At 38.8% G+C, this 24,915-nt stretch overlaps 1 protein-coding gene across 14 annotated transcripts in view; it reads right to left on the minus strand.

Moving 5' to 3' along the window:
* Window positions 1-24,915, minus strand: part of RBFOX1 (RNA binding fox-1 homolog 1) — a 1,256,643-nt gene that overhangs the window by 416,401 nt on the left and 815,327 nt on the right. For all 14 annotated transcript variants that reach the window (XM_064520441.1, XM_064520435.1, XM_064520437.1 and 11 more), the window contains one exon: window positions 4,868-4,909. In XM_064520441.1, coding sequence (XP_064376511.1) covers window positions 4,868-4,909 — 42 coding nt within the window. The remainder of the gene's footprint in view (window positions 1-4,867; window positions 4,910-24,915) is intronic.

The raw sequence follows: 24,915 nt of genomic DNA on the forward strand, positions 1-24,915 counted from the left end.
GTAAAACGGAATAAAAATAAAAGGTTTGAAAACAAAGGTCCTTGGCGACTTCTTAATGGACTGCTGAATTGCAACAGCTCCACAGGGTTTCCTCAAGTTGCTCATGAAAACGTTGTTCCCCCGCCGCCTCCTCGGGGTCTGCGCCCCGCTCTGCTGCCAGTGCCCTGCCGGCTGCCCCCGCTCTCCGGGGAGCCTTGCGGTGCCCAGCCGTGCTCTTGAGATGCAATTGCAGCTAGGCACATGAGAAAATATTACTTATGGTCCTAAAGCCCCCATTTCTGATTGATGTAGGAATGCAAAAACTCTATACAATTAAAGCAATATGTGAAATTTAGTCAGCTGGGGAAACCTGGGAACTGCAAATTAAAGATCCCCAGCCAATTCTAATGAAGTGAGGTAGCACTACGTACCCTACTATGTAGAATTGCTCTTCTCTGGTGTGATTGCATTTGCTTTTGTTTTCCCTCTAACTGGCAGAACTTTAATACTTTATTACATTTTTGGCTGCACATCACAGCTTATTCCATTTTCTATATAAAAGATAAGACAAATAGAACAATATTAAATGCAAAAAATCCTTTTCCCTCCTTGAAATTAAGTGTACTATCTCAAATATAAGTTGATATTAAATATGAGATGATACTGGACCCTGCCATTCGCATATTTCAGACCAGAGAAGGAACTCTTGCTGTATATAATGCATCCTGATAATAAGTGTATGCAAAAGGAGCCCTTAATTACAGCCACAACTAAGTCACTTAAAATTTGAGCTCAAGGAAGTTTAATCACACCATTTACCATTAGAACTCATTGGTACTCTAACATTAGAGTTTAAAAATTCTGTACGTCCACCTTATAATGCATATGAAGTATTACTGCATAAGGACCAAATGTATTCGCTTAGAAACCAAAATTCATGCATGTAAATACAGATACAGAAGTTAAATTTAAACAATTACATTGAGTTGATAATAGAAAATAATAACATCTTAGCTGAAAGGAAAACTGGGCAAAACCAAGCAAGGTGCAAGTTAGACTGTAAGTTTAAATAAGGTCCTCAGGTTATGATAAAAATCATAATGCCTGGTTAAAGTCAAAACAATAAGAAAGGTTTGGTAAAAGCAGTAGACAGACTTCTGAGGCTGTCACTACGCTTTTTTACAGCTTTATGAATTACAGTTTATTTCTACCTATGGCTGGCATCCTAAGCTTCTTCACAATCTTAAATAAGCGATATGATTCATGCTTCAAAGTCTAATTTTTGGCCACAAATATGAGAAGAAATAGTATTTTTTTTAAATGATTTTGAGCAAGCTGTGAGGTCTGTGTCTTTACAGGTCATTTATAATGCACCAGAAGGACAACTACCTGAAGCTCCACATGGCCATGCATAAAACAGTACGTGGTAGGAAGAACTAGACAGAGAAGAGGATAAGATGTATCTGCCCAAGAACAGATTTATAAATCAGGATTAGAGAACGAAAAACAGAACTGGGAGGACTAAGTAGTATCATTAGTTTCTTTAAAGAAAATACTGAAAAAAAATTAGCACGTGGATGATGGAGTTGGAGAGAATGAGACTGATGGGTCAAATTCCTTTTAAAGAAACATTTATTAGTTTTTAGTACAGCTTGACTTGAATGAAGGCAGATTAGAAAGCAAAAAGAAAAGAAAGGACAGAATTATGTAAAAAAAAAAAAAAAAAAAAAGAAAAGAATTTTCAAGGCAGTACATGGTAATGAAAATGATTTCCAAGAGAAGGGAAAGCTTAAAGAATGGCATTAATGTTTTGTACAATTTTCTTTTAAATCTGATTGAAAAGAGGAATACCAAAGTCCTCTCACGTTATATAGCCAAATGGAAAAAAAAAAAAAAAAAATCCCAGCTGTGTTAGATCAAATTCCCATAACTTTCCACTGTAGCCAGTGTACAGACTGTATTAATTGTCATTTAAATAATTTAGGTATAAACATTAACTTCTAGCCAGGAACTGTAACAGGTTGGCAAGATGAATAACTTAGTAACTTGTGGTCAATGTCATTTTCAAAGCTTGAGTAGAGAAGGGTTAAAATATACAGACTTGTTTAATTATTATAATTAACATTTTTTGTACATATATAATACATAATGGCCAGAGGCTCCAATCCAAATATAAGTTTCGTCATGCTAAATGCTTTATTCCAGAGCAGAGAGTCTCTGCTTTGCATTTAGAATTTAAAAGCCAATCAAACAGATAAAAGGTGAGAAGGATGCCAATGGATGTTGGCATTTTGCTGTTTTAATCCTGTTCTCTTCTTATATCTCAGTTCTTTCAGTTGGGATGAAACAATAGTTTGTGGTGAGTAGACTGTCTCATATCCAAGTATTCGCGACAGGTCACAAACTCCAAGGGGAAATCCCGCAGGCCTGACAAATCTAACCCAGCCTCTTACCCACTAACATTAAATGTATTGCCCTCCTAGGGACAAGCCTGAAAGTGGGAGAAGACCACCGTCTTACTCTGATAAAACTGCCGGGGTTTTTTTGCATGTACTACAGCCGTGAGCACCAACGCTGTTGCATGGTGTACTGTTCTGCTTGCATCCCAGTGTGAGGAACAGACCTAGCTTTTTCTAGACTAGTATCTATTCCTCATCTCACAGGAATATCACAACAGTGGTGGAAGGAGATGCACCTAATCTTAATAGGCTAAAGATGTGTTTTTTCCAAAGCTGTCATGAAAAAGTCACATTTTGATACCACAGAAAGGCATTAGAAGCACTGAACTGACTGTTAATACATGTAAATTTGTAATACTGGAATAAACAGGAAATCTATTACTACAACACATTTTATCCACTAATTAGTAAAACCACAGGTATTTACTTGAACAAAGAATTGGGGGCCTCCCCCCCACTTACATTTCAAAACATTTTTTTTCTTCCATTCTTCATTCAAAAGAGAAAATTCAATAAAAAAAAATGAAAACTTTCTTAGCTCTTATGGCACTACTGCTTCTTGAACAGACTGTCCTTCAAGTAGTATAGCAATATTTTAACTTTGACAGCTGCTCTGTTGAGACATTACCATGGATAAAACAAAGCATCTTCACTCCAGCTTCACTACAATAGCAATGCAGTCACATCATCAAGGAAAGAATCAAGCACAATATGTCGTGCATCATTCTTGCATAACTTGTTTACCAAAATTCATACTGCAAATACGGTGAAGACCAACTGAAGAGTCTAGATATGTTGATGAGCTGAATGTAATGAATGGATGAACGTTTGCTTAAGAACACTGCATAACTTGCTTTAAGACTACAGAATATTCTTTATATTTGCAAGTCATGCAGGCACTGCTGATGTTTAGTAAACAAGAAATGCTGCCATTTCCAAAAATATTTTTAGTATAAAAACTTAAGAGCATAATTCCTTCATGCCTGCCTCTCTCTCTCAACTTTAATATGGGATTTTTAAGAAAATATCCATCATATGATATAATAAATGTAGCTCTGTTAAGCAACACCTAGAGGATCCAAAAGCTTTTTTCTGGAAAACTCTTGTGCCTCTCCAAACAAGTATTAGAATCAATCGGTTGTACAAGGCAATACCTGTGCTGCAAAAGCATCTGCAGAGATACTGGCACATGAAGCATTCAAAGGGAGTGGGGACTGAAACCTGTTTAAAACACTGGCACTTTACTATACAAAAAAGGCAAAACAAAATAAAAAGGAGCTGTGCACAACCAGGCTGTACATCCTAAACCACCTGGACCTCCTCTGCCAGTACCCTCAGGTTCTTAGCATTAATTCCTATCAGAAAACACACATACGAGAACAAGCCGAAGGACAGTATCTTCTTGTTTGGAACAATGAGGTACTGGAGAAAGTCTGAGAAATGTGGTTTCTTTTACCCATTACTAAATCTTCATATTGCACATAAAAAGAGCACACTGAATGTCAAGCAAGTTCCAATAGAGGTATTTACTGTCAAATCTAGCTAAATTATAGAAAAAACACCTGTATCTACTGTACTGGTTTCGTATTGAGATATATACAACATTTACCAACAATCAAGAAATTTGCTGAGCTAAATATGTTCATCTCTAATAAAAAAAAAATTGTAACCCTAACCCTCCAACGAGCCGATGGTTGACAAGACCAGGCAAAGGAGAAGTGACACCGCAGACTCACACCATAAACATCTAGGTGCTGTGCAATTTCCTGCATTAACGACCTGTTAACGGGCCGTGTTGTGGGCTAGCGATATGCACAGTACTACTGACTACAGCCAGCTAGCTTTGGTGCAACTGTGGGCTGGCATTGTTTTGACTGGCTATAAAAGAGCATAAGCCACTCAGGTTCCTGTGGACTCCGACCTACCATCAGCTGGCCTGAGGACCCGAGGCCCCATCTATCAGTGGGGACACCCCTGATGTCAGCAGGGCCTGAGGAGAATCTGGGGAAAACTATACTGGAAGGGTGGCCCATAAAGGGCGAGAGCAGTCACTGTACCGCATGCCCGTTGTCTGAGAGTCTGGGGACAACTCTACCTGAGGGGTGGCCCTCGAGGAAAGGGCGAGAGCGGTTGTTGTACCATGCATCTGTGATATAACTGTAGAGCTCTGATACGTATATGTATTTTCAGTTCTGTTATATTTCTATCTTTACTATACTTTTAGCTTTGTTATAACCTCTTATTTTGAATAAATTCTCATACTTGACAAATGATTATCTCTCTAGTTCAGTGCAACTAATCCCAGAATCTGAAAGAATCCCAGACACCTCTCTACTGGCGTGCCACACCCATCCGTCTGCCTGAGGCACAAGTTAGATTCTGCTTCATATATTAAAGAAAAAGAACATTTTGCATATCATTGCACTTACCCTTAGTTGTTCTCTTTCACAACTCATCTGTTGCCTTGAGCTCTACAAGGAGAAAAATGAAAAAAAACCCTTCAGTTTTAAAAGCATAACATTCGTGAAGCAAGAAAGTTGGTAGGTCTGTACACCTTAAATAACTGATTATTGGAAACTCAATCATAAGTCTTAATACATTATTCTATCATGAATCTAGATAGATTTATTACTGCAAAATAAGTCTCATTTTTTGATTTACTATTTTAAATTTACAAAGGTAAAAAAAAAAAATTAACACTAAAACCACCACAAGAAGTCACTAGCAGTGACCTTGAAGTTCAAAAGCATTTTAAAGAATATTCTTTTTAAAAATATAACTATGTTAACACTTTTTAAAGATCTCTTTGGGAGTTCAGTTCCAGAAGAAACTTTCCTTTTTTTCTGTTTTATCATAAATCTGTGTTACATTTCTGAGTATTACACTACTAAGGTACCATGACATATTCACAGTGCCTCTTGGAGGTAAAGATGTAAGAGCTTCAAGAATTGATAAAATGAATTTCTACAACAATTTCCAGTTCTGTGCTGGTAAAAAACTAACTCTGACACTGCAGGAGAGTTTTCCCATACTGTTGTCTTTATGTTCTCCTAGGTTTATGGGAAACACTCCTAGCATGAGAGAGATGGTTCACAGGAGAGCTGCTGAGCAAGACCACACTATCCAACAGCAGATACGAGTCCTGTCCGTGTGAGGTGAGCACTCTGCCGACAGAAAGCGGCTCCTCTAGAAAGAGCTCGAGGTGCTAAGAAGTAGCACTGAAGCATCAGGTTCGCAGCTTTCTTTGTCATTCCCTGGTTTCCCCTGCACACTGGCAGCACCCCAAATCAATCCCGCTACGGGGACCTCTGAGCAAGACTTCACGGGTTTGCTCAGGAAGGCGTACTGCTGTCGGTTTGTCCAGCACCTTATCTTTTAGTGACACCTTTGATGAGATTTTTTTTTTAAAAGATTAGTAAAGCAAATAAGTTAAGACTACTGTAATCATTAATGAGTACTATTAACTTTAAAAGTGTGATCACTGTTGTTTCTGTAATACCATACATGGCAAACATAATTCACAAAACATGAAAAAAGAAATGAGATGCAATACTTTAAGGATATTTTCAGAGGTTCGGAGTATATTTTTCACTGCTTTGTCACTTACAAAAGGTTAAAACATGAAACAATACCTATTTGTACAAGATATTTTAATGCTCCAGTGGTGATCAAAAAGGGGAACTTCTCAGGCAAAGTCAGTTTTTTCACAAAAGAATAAAATTGTCAGCCCACTTTTGACACAGAAAAATAAGTCCTAATAAATAAATTACCAGCTTAAATTTCCTCATCTAAAACAGAAGCATAACAACAAATCCCTACACCAAAATACAAACTTCATAGCAACAAATGCTCCTTGATATGTTTTTGCAGTTCTCTAAAAAGGAACAAAAAGGCAAAGGAATTCAGCATAGCTCTATCTACAAATCTTCCCCTAAAGGGGGAGATTAAGTACAACTAAAGTGACTATGCCTTGGAGACTAATGATTACATTTTTCAAAGTTTGTGCCCTCACACCCTTTATAAATTACTTCCAAATTATATTGGACTACATTAGCAATGCACTTTAATAAGTCTCAAGAGTCTGCTCTGAATGCATCTATTCATGTTCTAAAAAATGAAGGAAGCATTTAAGAAACAAGTTTGAAATGAGTTTGGGGATCTGATTATAATATAAAACTTATAATATAAATGTAATAGCTGAAGTGTGAATAGTCAGGTGTTCAGACAATGGTCCTACACACACTGAAACGAACAAACAACAATGTTTAAAATCACATCCATCTAATCCACTGTTTAACAGTTTGTAGGATATATTCCATAAACATACAAAAATAATGCAACTGTTACCTTATTCCGTTTTCTCTTGAGCAGTTGTAACACAAGACAGGTATCTCTGTATGTTTTGTTTTTTAAAGATGGAGAAATGAGAACACAAAGTAGTGAAGAAATTTGCTCAAAGTCATTTACCAACTAATAGCACATGAGCTACACTCAGCAAATATACAATGCTGAGAATGGTTTGTCTTTATAATATTTCACCGACCAGCTTTTTTGGACATGGCTGCCAATCTTATATTCTGTAATTTGCATTCTAGGTGTACCAGCTATTTCTCTACAAGCCTTTACCACTAATTCCTGTATTTCTCTAAGTACTCTTCAGGCACTAAAAGCAAACATACAATCCCTCCCTCCTCCCCAAACCCCCCACAACATGGTGATTAATTGAAGAGGACAAGGGGAGAAAGGCGAACGTAGCAGAAGAACACGCATTACAGGATGGTAGAGTATTGTGATTGCGTCTTATTTAATTCAGCCTAATTCCTGCACTGCCAGCTCAAACTTTCCTTTGAAGCTCTTTCTTTGCCCTAATTTCCTGTTCCTGCAGACATATGCCTAGAAAGCACAAGTTTTGGGACAGGGGTTGTATTTTTCATAACTTGCCTACAGAACATAACAACCTTAATCTTTGCAGGTATTTAAGTACTACTTCAATAACACCAGTTGTAGTAATAATAAAAAAAAAACAGCTGCAGAAGAAGCCAAAAATCTAGTTGGGCAGGCAGGATGTCCAGCATAGAAACCAGCAGAAGATAAGGGTTATTCAGACTGCTACTGTAAGTTCTAATGTTACTTAAGGAACAAAAAAAAAAAAAAAAAAAAAATCAGGTTTACATTTGCTTTACAGCCACCGGATATGGAATCAGATAATCCTCGCATCTCATCTGTGTTTGTCCGCCAGTCTTCTTCCCTATGCCCTACACAGCCATACGTGGCTCACCAGTCTCATTTCTGTGACAAAACGCACAAACAAGGAGAGATCAGAAATTCTTCCCATTTCATCTGTATGTCGCCTTGGTGGGCCTGGAAATGCTGATTCCATATTTACTTGTAATACGAGAATACTTTGATTATTCCACATCAGCTGTAAACTCTCCTTGGTTTATGGTATTAGTTTAGACTGAGAAAATTGGGAAGAGACTTTTGAGAAGACTTGAAAAGACTCTTTACTTCCATTTAAATACAGTGGAAATACTTCCAGTTAAATACAGTCGAAATTATACTTAGACTCTACTTTCAACATCATCCTTCAAGACCACGTGTTGTCTGCGGCCCCATGGGATGAAACGTGTCGCTCTGACCTCGCGTCCGCTGCACAGCTTTAACAGCGTCCTGCCCTCGAGCAGCCGGGGACCACGGTGCTGACAGGTATGGAGCTATCTCTAGACAGGAGCAAGCAGGAAGACCAGAACACTCCAGCCTGCAAAAGCCACGTCTGCGTGCACAGGTCTCTAAAATCATAAATAATGTGGTGAAGACAGGATGACTGCTTCCTCTCTCTTCCAAAAAAAAGAAATAGATGGCATCAGATGAAGACAGCAGGTGGTCAGTTCAAAACAAGCTAAACCAAAAGATGAGTCGCCATACAGCGTGTAAATAAAGAAGCAGGTGATATGGATACAAAATTTACATCAAAGAAAAACTTACAGAAGGTTATTAAACACACAGACAATACTTTTGGCACAGAAAGTTTCTGAACTGCTTCTCCTGGAGGCTGGAAGAAAGCCTGCGAGGAGCTTGCTTTGCTCCTCTCGCCTACAGGCCTGCAGCGTCCGAGACGGCATCTCGCCTCGGAACACCCCGGTCTGACTCAGACCAGCGGTCTTCACGCACAGTGATAACATACCGTGCACGCTTCCAGTATTTGGAAATATTCCGGTATTTGGAAAACCACAGAGGGTATTTTGGAAACCAAAGAGGAGCTGGGAAGAGAGGCAACTTGTAAAAAAAAAAAAAAGAAAAAGAAAAAAAAAGAGAGAGAGAGAGTGTGTGTGTGTTAATGGCTATTTAGGCAGATAATTAAGGCTGTGTTTTAATTAGTCATTTATAGGGCTATCTACTACTGACATTTTGAATGAGGAAACTTTTAAACAGAAGACTGAGAAATATCTAACATCACAGAGTCCAGACCAGGAAGTATTATTCAGGATGGAAATGAAACATTTATGCGTGGTGGAAGAGTACAAGAAAGAGGCGGAGAAGCCTGAAGAAGATCAAAGACGTACCAGCCAGCAGAGGTGACTGTGGATTAGTGCTCTCAACATACAACTGCTGCAGCACATTTGCCAGCAAAAGCAATGGAACAAAAGCATCCGTTCATGTTAAAACAAGCAGCTTTCCTGGGAGCGTAGGGGAGTTCTGTAGCATTTTAAACACATTTGGACGCAAAATCTGCCACCACATCCACGCTGCTCCCTTTCCTGAAGGAAGGGGAGGAAGACAACTGGTGCAATACGCCGACACCCCAGCGGCAGCGATTTCCTTTCTTCAAAGCGCAGCAAATGACGCTCCCGAGACGTGCGTTTTAGCTGTAACTACGAAATCCCTCCCAGCCACAGCTCTCCCCCGAGAGTGGCCCTCCACGTAGCTAGCTCCCTTCTCACCCTTTCCGCGAGCTTCCAGAACACGGGCAGCAAGGCTGAGTGGCAACGGATTATAGGGTGGGATTAAAAAGATAAAATGAAACAAGCCAAACTTAATGAAAAATTATTTTTTATCAGTTTAAACAACAATGATATATATATATATATAGGCATATGTGTATATATTTATATGTAATAGTGCAACTATATTGAAATACACCTGGGAAAGGCTCATTTGGGCACATGTACTCAAGTAGCTTTCTCTGCAGCTAACCAATGCCAAATTTGCGCTCTCTCATTCTGTCTCTTTTGCTAACCATGCCAGTTTAAGAGAAACACCCTGGCAGTACTAAGCACTTAAGGAAAATATAAATAATGCATTTATAATATGTAAACCTGGACAGATAAACCAGAAGAACTGAAAGCCAAAACATATTTAATTAATGATCAAGAGACCTTAGAAGCAAACCTTGTGCATGTCCTGAAATTTTAAATACATAGATTCTCAACCTTAAATTTAGTTTATTATGTCTCTGGATTGAAGCATATCAAATGAGCTATTTATTTCTTTTCTTTTAGTTCAAAGCTGCATGAGGAACCGAGTCAATGTGCTGAGTGTCATTATGTCAGGCTCTTACATACTAGAGTTTAGTGGAAGAATGCCCAAAATATTGATTCTCTTTAAAGGATTTCATCAAGGAAACATTTTTAAAGAGCTTGCACAGTACTTTTAGAAAGACTGCTGTCTTAGAGAAATACTCATGCTGCCAGGCGCCAGCACTTTAAACAAAAAAGACCTTTTGGAAATAGCGTGCGACCCACTGGTGTGATTCTCTAGCAAGTTCGTGAACATGAACAGAATGGGGAAGTGTGCTTGTTTTGTTTAAATAACAGTAGCAGATGGGAGAACTGAGATTTTTAATGTATTTATCAGCCATAAGTCTCTTCATAAGCACATGCATATCTAAACACCACGCTTGGGACTAGCTAGGACTGCATCTCTTTCACTGCAGCTTTGCAGGGGCTTGGGAATATTTCCCAATACGCATTTGGACCCTTTTAGATCACCTCAAATATGTTATACCAGACACAAACATATGATATAAATAAAAATATACACACCACCACCTGTCAAATCCAAACCTGAGAATTATTACTATCACTACAAAACCACATAACAATGTCATCTGTGGTTGCCACCGCATATGAGTGGAGAAAACTACCAAATATTCTAGGACTTGCACTGCTGTGAAAGGCGCAGCACAAACACGTAACACAAAGCAAGTCCTTGCTCTGAAGGGCTTACAATGCACATAGAAAATAGGAAACAGTGGTAGATGCAGTGGACAAAGAGGGAGAGCAACAATTGGTTGATAAGCAATGCTAACAGCCCACCCCCAAGAGGGATTTTTTCTGCTGCCAAGTTCTTATAAATGCCATTGTAAAGAAGGTACTTATGGCATGGGGCAACGAGACCATGAGGATAAGGTTGGGGATCTTTACAGAAAGACTCCTCTTCAAATGCAAAAGAAAAATAATATATGTTACATTACAATATTCTTATCTATTTTGCATTTATGATTGTTCCCTAAAATTCAAAATACTTTCACGATAGGGAAGTTCATTTGAAATGGAGCACAGCTCCGGTGGCTGAGCAATAACCAGTGAACATCTGAACTCTTTCATATTCTATATTGTCTATATTATTCTATATTATATATCTATATAGAATATTTTATATTCCAGATATTTTACCATTTTACCATTTTCCTGTGGATTTAGCCTATATTCTGAAGAAAAGTACGTACACAAAGCAACCTTGACACTGGAGTTTTATCCCTGATTTCCGTGCAGCATAAGAAGCCTGCTTTAAGAATAATTCCAGGAAAGGCCCTACATCATTTTTGTCTTTCTTCTTCCACCCTCAAAAAGGACAACAAAAATATAATTATCTACACTGTAAAAATATGTCTGTTTTCATTAGGGAAGGAAAGTTCACAGCTACGACCTATGACTGTGGATCATGAGAGTCAGACGTGAAAGACTTGACACTGATCACAGTCACAGTGGTTTCACCAGAAGGTAACTCCACGATCAGCAATTGCTGACTTATCAGATTAAGGTCCCGTATATCTCCTCATACACACATAGATTAAATAACTGAAATAAAAACATAAATTACCCAGTCACAGTTGCACCACTTGTATTTCACTGAATATGATGAGACAGTTCATACTGTTTCATACTATTTGCAATATTGATTTATCAGTTTTCTCTCATTAGATGCTCATCTGACTGTAAAAGTCCTCGTCTCTTAAACATTAAATGTTTGGGGGTTTTTTCTTGCCATACCGCATAAAAATGCTGTGCTACCCAAGGAAATACACAATACACTGCCATCTGCTGTACTTGATGTGCAAACAGCCACTTGAAACATTCCCTTGCATCATGTGGAAATACTCACTTCCCTTGCATCATTTTATTACACAATAGTTAGATTTTTTCATCACTTCATTGCCCTACAGAATACAGAAGATACAGCGTTTCCAGAGAAACATACTGTGCCTCTTTCCACGCGGGCCCTCCCAAACAGCAGTCTTTGCATGTGCTTGTACGTAGATGCATTAACACACGCTGTATTAATTTAAAATGACATCCCAGTATGTCACGTGAAAACCCAAAACACAAATGAAAAAACAGTATCTAACCCAAGAGCTCACAGCTCCATGAAGGTACTAAAGTGTAGAAGACTCATCAACAATAGCAGCAACTGCATAAAGGTATAGGATAATTTAAAGTGCATGTGGGGTTTTTGGAGCCTCTGCACTGACAGCAACGCCAAGGGGCTCTCAAACATTAAACAAGAATATCTCTTCCCCAAGGCGGAACTGGGGCTGTCCTCCTCTTCTGTGAGCAGCTCACATTTTGTCTGGGGGTGACTACCGAGACCCCGAATGTTGCCTACTTGAAGGGAGCCTAATGAGGCGATGCAGTGCGAAAAACCTAAGAACCTTCTACGCACTCTGTGTCTCTAACACAAAGGGGGTACAGAGTGTGTATGTCTATGCATATGCATATTTTTCCTGAAGAACAGACAGCTTTGGGTTTCTCTTGGCTAGGTATGCGCCTCTGCATGCACAGAATTTTAATTTCATGGGGGTTTTATTACGGCTATCAGTTACTGCGTTAGAGCAGTAGCTAGAGGGCCTGATTTATTCTCAGACGCCCTAGGCTTGGTATTGTATATCGACTAGTGCAGTTGTCATAAATATATTTGGGTGAATAAATGTCTACAGTTCTATGCGTTAAAGTAACCACAGTTAAGGTTGCAAGTGTCACATACAAGAGGGCTTGTTTCTGCTGGAAGAAACAGGCAATTATTATGGCCCATTGAGCTCAGATTAAGCATTTCCATCAAAAAAAGAAAAAACCTAGCGCTACGATCCTTGTAAAGCTGTAAATGCAAATGGGGACCATCTCATCTTCCATAAAAAGTAATCTGTGGATTTACACGCATTTCTCCCTCTCCCACTCCTCTCTCTCCTCACCCTAAAGTGAGCAAGATGTTCCAAACACGGGAATTTTACTGAGACAAAAAATAGAAAATTTACCAGATAAAATAGAGACACTGTAAAAAAGCACTGATATAGTAAAATAATTTTCAGGCAAGCGTTTCCTCATATGCAGCAGCTCATTTAATCAATTGAGAATCCCCGAAGAAGTCTGACGTTCACCTTTTCTTGGCTTCATGTTAAGGTACAGATATTTTGGCGAGATCACTTACACTGCATGAGCAATACTGCTAAGCTGGCAAATCTAGCTTTTTGTTCTGTTTCTCAACAGCCTTCGTTCTGCCCTGGAAGCGTGCTGCAGATCACCCAGGTCCCGCGTCCCCGAGCCTGCCTTGGCCCCCGGGCCCCTTCAGGGACAGCCGCGGTGCCGCCGCGCAGCCTGGCAGCTGCTCGTTCGCCGAGACCCTTTAAGCGCAAGTTCTGCAGGATGGCACAGCCCCAAGCAGCACTGCGGCTTTTCCCCGTCGTCACTCCCACTGCTCCCACATCGCATCCCATTACACAACCAGGTCCCTTTGCTGGTCTGTCATAAAAAGTTCAGGAAGCACGGGTCTCCGATTCGCTTTTGTGGAAGGTACCACAAAAGCAAAACTGGTTTATGCCTGCTTTATATACATTAATATATACACTAATTAAGTAACCTTTGAATGTTAAGGTATTGGTTCCTTGCATTTGAAAACTGCTCTGCAATAAACTTAAAGACCTTTTTAAAGTTTATATTAAATAAAATCATTTTTGCAAGTAACATTCTAGAAGAAAGAACCTTGTGGTAAAACCTCAGCATTATATTCTGCACAATCCCAAAGAAACATTATCTGTACTAGTATTGCAATAAATACTCTTTTCCACATAAGAGACTGGCTTTAGTGCATTTGATTTAATTTACACAGTAAGTGTTATAAGGAATAATTAGAAGGCAAAGATGCTGTACTAACAAGAACAAATGGATACCATCAAATCCATAGTCAAAAATATGGTGATGTTAAAGCAACAGCCAGCAGAGAATTAAAGTCTGTTATCTTAGCATGCAAGCACTACCAGAGCTAGACTGGCTTACTACATGCATTACACAGTTTATTGCAGGGTAAATCATTTTCCTTTACCATAAGCATATTGTTATTACAAGAATTTGCTCTTGTAAAATCTTGTAACTTTTGGAAAATTGATGTTAATTCTCTTTCCTTAAAGTCTCTATGCAGAAAAATTAATGCAGGTAATGGCATGAAAAAATGATTAAGTGATAAACTCAAAAGCTAGCATAAATGAAGAATGAAGAAATCAGACATATCAATTAATATCCAAGTGTCAGGTACTGCCACCAGCTTCTGAAACAAAGTCTCAGGGTCTGCATTATGTAAACATACATCAACTCAGGACAGAAGATTAAAAATCCAATATGCTGCAGAGCAGACTAAAGATAATTAACTGAAACAATGACTGAAAATCTAGGTCCAAGAACATATAACAAAATTAAGACATGGGTTAAGTAAAAACTCCATTTTACATAGAGGAGATTCTTCTGTTTTGAACAAATACCAGCCTGTTACTGTACCAATTATACTAACTGCATATAACATATCAGAAAGACAGTGCAAGGCAGCAGAGAGGGTATGAGACTGAAAATAAGGATACTGCTGGAAATAATAATGCATTTTCAGACAAGTAGTCAAGCTAGTTATGCTACAAATTGCTACTGTAGACATTGCCTGCGCATTACCAGGAAACATCTGGAATGCTGCTTGCTATGCTCATGTGCTAACAAAAATAAGTTAAGTTCACTCAGTCACCAACACCCGACACATAACAAAAAACCCAAAACACAGCTTTAATCTGGCAGATCCACATTAATAGCTGAAGAGGCCATTAGAGAAGGAGCTGGTTTGAGAACAGGATACTGCCAGGTCAGCAAGAAGTCAAGAATTGACTGGTATCCAAACTTTCATTTGTCCACTTTCTCAATGTAAAAAATTACTGTTTTTACTAATACAAAATTACTCTTTATAGTGATATGAAGTGAGAGGAAACATAGCGCAATTTATTTTAAATTGTCTGAAACATACTGAAATGTCATTTTGGCACTATTAACCTAATAACCATCAGCATATTTATCTACAAAACTCACTTTATTCATTTGCAAATAAAACTGGAATTCCTTAGAATTTTTAACATTTCCTACAGTAAACATTTAACAATTGCTTTTAACTGTGAGTTAATTAACAATATCCTACTAGATCTCCAATAATTATAGTACCAATTATATTTCAATTTGGTCAAGCTATTAGTATTCCTTTCTGCATTTTCTCTTTAAACCAGGCAAGAAATTCAAACCAGGCAGGAAACTCTGGCACAAGCAGAATTTGTGTGCAAATTTTAAGCCTGGTTTCTAAAAAATAGTCCATGCCTGTAATCTCATGTTTGCTTTATACAGGTAGTCTTATTAATAAAATTTGACTGCAAAAGTAGTGAACGCCATGAAGTAAAGTCAGTAAAAGTGTTAGTCAGCATTGAGGTATCACTGTACTTACAGCTCAAATAATTTCGGTGCTGGAAGACTTCATTTTTAGGAAAAATACATCTCTGTCTTACATGTCTTTAGATCTTGGGAGAGAATTTCAAGGACATAAATGTTAAGATGCAATTTAATAACTCAAATCCATACTGATTTTCAATAGGAGGTAGGCATCTAAATGTCATTAATGTCTTTTACATTATCCCTTGACTTTCTATTTTGTAGAGCAAATGCAATTACAAACTCTGTGCTTGTGCACAAAAACCAAGAAACAAAATGCAAGTATCGTACCCCCCTTTATCACATTTACCAGTTTGTTTTGTAATAAATCTTTTTAGTGAGGCATGGGCTATCTTTACTGCACTAATTTATCAAATTATGGACCCTTCAGGTGATGTTCTTTTCCTAAATGTAACAAGGATGGAGGGCAGAAGGACTAAATGCATTAGCATTTTAGAGAGAGAACTTCACACCCTGTCGAGGGTGCAGCTCAGTAAACGTACCCAGTAACAGAGTGGTCCTTGGTTTGTTTTTGAATGAATGCATCAGTCCCAAAGAGGAAAAATGCATATGTTGCCAGCTAGGGCTGGGCTTGCTTTTACGGCATGAGACTGACCTGCGATCACCGTTAGGATTCACACCATACCTCTGTGATGCAAAGCATGGGGCCATTTAGGTAAATGCAAGAAGCTGGAGTCAGAAGAAACTACAGGCAGATTTTAATGAGCTGTAAGATCAAGCATGTCGTAACAGAATTATTTTACAAAATGTGATTAAACTCAGTTAACGTTGTTGGATAAAACCGTAGGTTGTACAAGCAGGCAGAATGGTTGTTTCTTAAAGCCATGAAATGATCACTTCTCTGAGCTGTTGATACTGGTACAACACGTAAAAAGCCCTCCTTGTTTCTGCGTTGTACTGTAATTCTCACATACCAAAGGCAGTATTTTGCTCTTAGTTATAGCAAAGGAATTGCAGAGGAACTCTACTGAAAAGAGTTATTTTAGATTTAGAGATGTAAAGAAGTGTAAAACTCACTGTGCTACCATCTGAAGAATAGCTCCAGTTCCTGTCACTTATGAAAATGAGTGTACACAAGTACCCACACGCTTCACTTGCGCAGAGTACGAAGGAGGTGCAGCAAGACAGTGTGAACACTTCGGCTTTTACCTAAAGATTATTATGCAGTCACCTGCAACAGTTTTCAAGTGGTCACCATCTTAATAAAAAAAAACAGTAACGTGAGTTTTTATAAGTAATGTGAGTTTATAAATAAGTAATGTGAGTTTTTACTATTGTCTGCATTACTAAGGGTTATCAATTAGCAGTAATTATCCTTTAACATTCCTTTAAGAAAAAAAAAAAAAAAGCCTCCTCCCAGGGTTACCTACCTGCTCCTCTACAAAAATGGCAGCCTCAGAAAGAGTACATGAGCTGTCCCGTGTTAGTAACCCGCTCCATCGCTTCTCCTTCCCTCTGCCGGGGGACTGTACGGTGTTACATAGCTCCGCAATTTCAGTGCTCCACAGCAACTCGGGACCTGCAGGATATGTTCAACTATCACTCAACTATCGTTCCCCAAAACGGGGAGTCCCACCATGCAGCAAAGGAGAGCAATGCTTCAGGAGCTGCCCCTACTGCCAGAATGGACCGAGGGGCTTGAGAAGTTAGAAAAATGGGTGCTATTGATCTAAAACAACACTGTTACAGCACAGCTGAATATGGCTAAACGTATGGCAGCCTGTTAATGCTGAGAAGAGTGCCCCAAAATGAGAGCTTTGTAAAGGTATGATTTCCAAATTCGCATTTATACTCACACACAGCTAAAATAACTCTGAACACCCTTGTTCAACTTCAGGATAATCCTTGGAAGGAATTGTCAAAATTCTTCTCCTCCACATGGAGATATATTTTGCAAGCCTTGAAAATATTTAGCTTGTTTCCCACTTGGTGCATGGCTAGCAAGTGAAGAAGTGAGGGACAAAACCAAAGCCTCTTTCAGTCTTTGTAGCAGTGACATCCAAAGAGGAGTGTTTTATTCTGCACAATGCTCCAATACAATAACTACATACTGAAAGCAAGGACAGAGTACCTTAATCTCCTTCCCTAAACAGCTTAACTAACTACAGAAGATGCAGGGTTTAGCATTCAATAACTACTCAGTGCTTTTACTTGTTCTAAGAATGCATTACAAAGAATGTCAATAAACTGTAATTAGCAATATATTTTTAGTGGCAGTGTTAAAGCTTGCTGCAACGAAACATTTTTCTCAAGAATTTCTAAAGCTTTCCTAAAGAAACTGTGACACATAACAGTGAAAGACTTTTAGAGATTGTCATATAAGAATATCCATTAGGGCAGGATATTCTTCTCCGTCAGAAGTGGTAAGGTTACCTTGAACCAGTAAGTCTCATTTAAAATGTACTTTGCTTTTCTCTTAAGAAAATGAACGTTGGCAAAAAATCAGGCACAGCTGGCAAAGTTAAACATTTTGTTTCACCTCTTAATGAGACCACAGAAATGCTCTCAGTATCTTAAAAACAGAAATGGAAATATTTAAACTTGTGTGTGTGTGTATGTGCACGTGTGTCTGGGTGCACGTATGTAATGGTGAGAAGAATGTCCATTTTGCAAACTAAGTGTCACATTCTTCCATGACCTGCGTGGTAAAAGCTGGCGATTCTAGCTTCAAAATTCTATCATATCTATACCTTTTAAAATAATTTTAATGGCATGTTACATAAGGTACATGGAAGTAATGCTTCCAATGTCTCTTAAAAACTTTGTGATTAGCTAGAGGAGGTGAACTAAACTTACAGGGTTTCAGGTCACAGTTTACAAGATAGAAATTTTTATTTTTATATATATATGTGTGTGTGTGTATATACATATATATATATATACATATATATATGTATATACACACACTCACACACAAACACAGAGGAAAGCTCCAACTATCATTCCCTTTTAGAATAAATATACCCTCTTTTCTTCTTCATGTAGCTATACATGTTCTCACATTCCTGATGTATCTGGAAATCATCAAGGACAAAGAGTTCCATCTACAAGTTTTCTTATACCTTTTTATATCTCTATATACTGAGACAAACAGAGGGATAGAGGGACAAAACAGCCTCTCTAACCTGTATCTGTATCTATTCATTTTCCTTTGCAGCATAGTATTAATCAAATGACTAAATTCATAACTAATTTGACCATCACATAGTAATATACATGGCTAATACAGTAACCAGCATGCTCAATGCAAAAGGTATGTTTCATTCTCCTTTGCATGCAAGAAATGCTGATGGTGCAGTGGGTGCAGCCTCTGTATTCAAGACGGTATGGTCCTAGCCTCAAGCAAGTTGTAATTTAACCCCCTGTTCTTCATTCCACTCCATTTCCAATGTTTCTATCAACTCTTTTGCTTCTTTTACACCTGGACAGAAGTTGGAGAACTTACTTCACTAAATTTTGCAATGAGATAAATACAAAAAATTACTGCAAGTAATTTGGCCTACAGGCTATTACTCCTCACTTTTACTTTGAGAAACCTTTTCATTTTTTCATCGTTCTAGCCAACTATGCAACTGATGAGACTGATAGAAGTATACTTTATTGAACATACTTTCTTTAGTAGCTTACTACCTTTTTCCGGTCATATCAGGATTTCTGCAAGACTTCTGGTGCGTCCCTGAGACCAGAACTCAGCAGCTCTGAGGAACTCTTAAGACCCAGTGCAATGACCTATTTTAGTTTGTGCTAAATTTTGAAAATATTTACTTAGAAACTGCTTTGGCCATCTGAGGGTTGTTCATTCCCTAATGCTATTTCTTTGATCCAGCAACACAGTCTGTTCTTCAGAAACTGTTATCTTCCTACACAAGAGTTAGGATCATTTTATAGGTGAAATAAAGACGCTAAGGAAGGAAGTTCAAAACGCTCAGAACAGCAAATCGCCTCCCCGCCTGTTTTTAAGCCTCGGGATTCATTCCGTTGGGTCTCAGCATTTTCATCCAGCCTCTCAGTCATCAGACTTTCCTGGACATAACAGCTTTAACAGGACTCCGGGACAGGACATAATCTTCCGTTGATCGCAGACCGATGTCTCAGAGCTCGGCCGACCGACGTTACAGTCACGCAGCCCAGAAAAGAGCGACCGCGACGGGACCACGCTCAGCCAGGGCGCGAGGCGCAGGAGCCTCTTCCTCATAGCGAGGCTCCTCGGAGATGACCAAAAGCTAAGGCTTTTAAAATAATTTTTTTTTTACGTAGAGAAAACTCAAAGCAACCGGGTAAGAAAGAGAAGAAAACAGGGGGCTATAGGCAGATGCTCCCTGCCCCCTCGCGCAGCAGGCCCTCATCGGCAAGGCTGGGCTGCAGCCACCCCGACTGCCCACTGCTTCCCTCACCTCAGGCCTGGTGATGGCCCCGGCCGCGCAGCGGCCTCCCGCCAGCTCCCGGCTCCTTGCTCCGACGCCTTCCTCTCCTCGCCTCGGCGGAGGTTTTGTGTGGGAAGAGGCCGAGCTGCTGCGGCGGCCCGGGGAGCCCTCCCCTCACCCCCAGCGAGCTCTGGCCCCCGGCCCCGCAGCAGCTGGAGGCCAGCTCCCTGTCCCCCAGCTCAGGTTTAAGGAGAAAACTGTCGTTAAGATGTGTGAAAGATCACGAGCTAAAGCTGTGCAAGGTAAGAGGGGTAAAAGCACGGGTGGAGGTTCGGTTAGCACAGTTAGCAGTTCAAGAATTCAAGAGGGAAAATACAAAAGGAAAAAAGTCACATCGTAAAAAAAAGTCCAAGGGAGCAAAACAGACCTCCAAAATGTCCTGCAAGATGCAACTCGGCCACATCAAGGCTCAGCCAGCTTCAAGGAGCAACAGCGGATGAGGCCCTGGCTGATGCCTGCTCGGCCAGCAAAGATGCCTGGCTTGGGAGCAGGATCATGCTCGGCCCAGGAGCTCGTTACTCTGAGATCTCTGCTGCGTGCAGTGGCCCATCAATGCTTGCTTTGAACTCCTATACACAAGGAGCTTGCAGAGTTTCTTGGCACATAATAAAAAAAATGCCCAAACAAGAGTGACCCCACGAGGGAGCAGCACAGATCCACGCGCCCTGGTTACCCCCTTTGCAAGCCCCTTGCCATGCAAACCCAGCGCAAACGAGGCCGCTGCCGTCCGCCACAGAAGCAAGTCAAATACCAGCTAGTGAATCCTACACGTGCAGCATACATTGGTGAAATTCAATGTCGCGTGTAAAATAGCAAGCCAATGTGGATTCTTCTAAAAACAAGGATCGACAGGATTTTTTCCCATTGCAAACTGCGTATCGGACCTCTGATGCTGCCAAGACCCGCAAGGCAAAGGAAGAGCGTGACAATGTTCACATCCCTGAACCGCTTAGAGTCACACTGCCCCCAGACCGCCAAACCTTCCTGATACTTCAGTACACACGCACGCTGCCAGAATTCATATCAAAACCTCACAGCGTCCTCAACTGCAAGTAAAAATAGTAATTTTTAATAATTTTAATTTATGTAAAACACTATCGTATAAAACTACTCTCCCAAAACAATAAAACATTTGGCAGGGTCATTTATCATACATAGCAATACAGTCTATAAAAGTATAATAGGACGTGTTAAGCAGAATGAGATTTTATTAATAAAGAACAAATATATGATTTCAAGATTTGCCAGCACAGGTAAATACACTATATTTGTGGCAGCTACACCAAATAAACATTATCTTTTGTTCCTTGTACTTAAATCAACCAGTGGCATTTCAGCATCAATAAGAAAATAGTAAATAGTAACAAAAAGATAAATTAAAAGTAATAAAATAACTAACAACTTTGTCAATAACAACTCTGGAAATATAATAAGGTTGTTCTGAATTTAAATTAGCCATATTTTAGAAATTTTGGTTTCATCACAAGTTTCAAAATACTGTAACACCAAAAAAAACTTGTTAACACGTGACTTTATCACAATCACGTCCAGTGAAATTTAGATCCAAACAGACTCGTAAGTTAGCTAATCTTCAAGTATAGCAAATTTTCAAGCCTGGAATTAGTTTATGAGATGAATCGATAGCGTTTTTAGTGTTATATAATGTAAAAGCCATTCTATTCTGCTAACTGCGTGAAACACTGAGATCAATTTTGAGAGTTAAGTATCTATCACCTCACTTACTGAGACAGGATAAGCAGCAATTAAAAGGGCAGGAATGCTTCCCTGCATTAGGTTGCTTGTCTAGTTTTTCAGTAATTCTAATAGTAATTGTTTTGATTTCTCATTCTGACTAGAGATTTGAATTCAGATCTCTTATACCCCAGTTATGCCTACTCTGAGCCATGGGTTTCTCTTTTCTTACTTAGACAGAAATTCCTAATGTGCCTCAAATGGGTACATTCCATTAAAAATAATAATTAATTCCCCATGCAAAAAGATCCTTTTGCTTTAAAATTCTTACACTGGGCTCAATTACACTGTAATGGTGTTCATGGACAAATAAGTCTAAACTATGGCATTTCCAGTATTTAATGTCAACTCTTGCATAAAGAGGCAAATCCTGCAGGAACTGCACACCTCTAGTTAAAATACAGCCGTTGCCTCACATCTGCTGCATAGCATGAAGGTCTCTGAAGTTCGGAAGTCGGTAGGAAGACTGGGGGATAGCCCCGAAAGCCTAGAAACCGCTACAAAGTGGAGAACACCGGAAGGGAAACACTTTGCTGTTTCCAAACAACAAAAGCAATATAGACAAAACTGAAAATAGGCAACATACAATGAGGACTTTCGTGAAGATTCACAAAGGTCCAAAGATAGCAAAAATCTTACTTAAGTGCCCAAATAGGCACTTCAGTTCCCTTCTCGACCAAGACAAAATCCATTTTGAAATATCAGAATCTTCCAAGAAATGGAAGATTCCCTGACAAGGGAAGCAGACTTTTCGCTCAGCGCATGCTTTAAATAGCAAAGCACAATCATTTGTTAAAATGAATATACAGTATTCATTAGTAAACGAAGCCAGACTTAAAAGACGTTACAGAGATTTCTTTTTTTCAAAGCTTTTTATGAGACTCCTGAAACACAGTAGTTCTCAAATGTGCATTTAGTAGCCAGGAGACTTGTGAGGCAAAGATCCTAAAAACATTGGAGAGAAGGAAAAGAAAACCCCCAACTTTCATCTGTCTAGGTCAGATATAGATTATATATACAAATATAATAAATTTAATACATACACACATGCATATATACACACACACGCAGTGAGACTTCCTCTACTTGAAGGGACAAAATACCTTGACCTTATGAAAACAAGAGTTTGCAGGCATCTATTAAACAACCTTTCTTATTTCCTTCTTTTTTTAAATACACATTCTCAACTCTGTTCGCCTCCCAGAGCTGAATCTACTGAGTAAGCAGTATTCTGCCATATTTTATAGTGTGTACATGTGTGTGTTTTGCATTCTAAGATTTGGGCCAAGATTGATTTTATTTCCTCATAGTATTTTATAGTTACTGGACTGCAATAAATTTTACTTAAGTTAGGTCTGGATTTAAATATGCATGCCAAGATGGAAAGGTACTGAATCTATAGTATGCCATAAATTTGGATTATTTGTGATTTTTTTTTTTAACCATTACAGTTTGTGAGAAGATACTGTATGCTTAGTTTATACGCCAACTCCTCTGAAAAACCAAGGGAGATTTTGCAGCACTGGAAACAGATATGCACTGTTGCTCTAGTCTCTCCTTGCACCTTACCAGCTGTTTTCTTTTTATTGAGAGAGAACAGTGTTGCCACCATCTGTCTTTAGAAAAAAATGTTTTGCTCAAAGCAAGTGAAAAGCCTAAGCAAAATGGGAAAAAATCCAAACCCACAACCATTATAATGGAAAAAAAATTGAGTTAAACATGAAATAAAACCAGGAATGAGGAGTTCTGCATTTTAAATAGCTTTGCTATCATTATCTAAATATCCATGCCCAGGGCAAATAAGCTAGACATTTCACAGGGGGTCAGAGAGAATGGGGAAGAAGCATCACAGTCACTTTTGTTTTTATTTGATAGGTCTGAACTGGTTATAGAAGAAATATATCTATAATCTCTGTAGTTCTGAGAAGAAAACAAGTTAATTGGTTATCTGGGTATTAGAACATAACTCCTAAGGATTTGCTATGTTCTTGCTATACATATTACGTTCAACTGCTGTTATCTCGAATGCCTCAGGCCCATGTTAAAAGGGAAAAAACTACTCTTCCTAAATAGGTTATATAAAATCCCTCTCTGATGTCTGGAATTATTTCTAAAAATTAAAAAAAAAGCTCAATCAATTTTCAGTGCATTTTACTCCTTGTAAAGTTTAAAACAAGTTAAAAACTATTTTTTCTCTGTTGTTTCAGGGCAACGAGCAACATATAATACAGTACGTTGCCAGACGCGCTAGAAATTCCCCTTCCTACTTTGCTTTGGTAGTCAGCTCTTACAAGCTAGCAATCCTCAGCTTTAACCAGGATAAATTCGATTAAATCTTTCTAGTAGTAGTAAATGCTTTCCCGAATGAACTGTAAGCATCCTGTCACTTTTCACAAGAATTAAACTGATTTTATGTGGTATAGAAAATGATGCACATTAGTGGGGCTGGAATCATTTTAAGCCTAGTACTAGGTGTTTGAAGCTTCCTCATTTCTCCCATAATGAGCACTCTCAACTTGCACATTAAAAGCAGTCTAGTCCATTCTCAGTGTATTTAGAATAATCATCATTGCTGATGCACACTAGTGAACTGAACTTACTGGCTTACATGCTTGCTCATTTACATGCTTCAGAAGCCCACAGCTGGGTCAGCTGAGCAATACCATCTGCATGATTTCAACAGCAGAAAAAAAAAACAGAATGTTTTAAATATTCATATATTATTGGCTGACAAAATCGAGATGATTTCCCAGCGTTCACTGTACAAATTTCAAACTTCTCCAAAGTTGGTACAGTAAACAGTGACCACCAGTAGAATATAATCACATATATGTTGCAGTACAATATTATGACTGGTGACTAAAAATACCTTAACCACCTTTACTGAATTCTAAGCAGAAGCATTCCACAATAAGATTAAATAGTACGGAAAACCCATAAATATATAAGTTAACGAACAGAGCTTAAGAATCAAAGGCCAAGTTTTAACATGAGAGCAATTCCATCTTTAAATAGCAAAAAAGTTAGACCACCAGTCAACAGTCCTTCCTAATGGTGCCCAAATGTCCGTGTCATTTTGAGCAGACCATAAAAGAAAGAAACAGGATGTCAGCAGAACTAAATATAATTTTCATGACTTTTGGTGCTTAGAAATTGTTAAGAAAACTCTTTTTTCGCTTTCAGAACTCTGCATTAAGAGGCAAACATGGAAAATCATAACAGCAGGAAAAAAGAAGAAACATTCTGCTTTCCCTTTAATATCTAGGTAGTGTTAACCCA

Source organism: Dromaius novaehollandiae, chromosome 14 (assembly GCF_036370855.1).
Source record: "Dromaius novaehollandiae isolate bDroNov1 chromosome 14, bDroNov1.hap1, whole genome shotgun sequence".
In the NCBI taxonomy this organism is placed as follows: Eukaryota; Metazoa; Chordata; class Aves; order Casuariiformes; family Dromaiidae; genus Dromaius; species Dromaius novaehollandiae.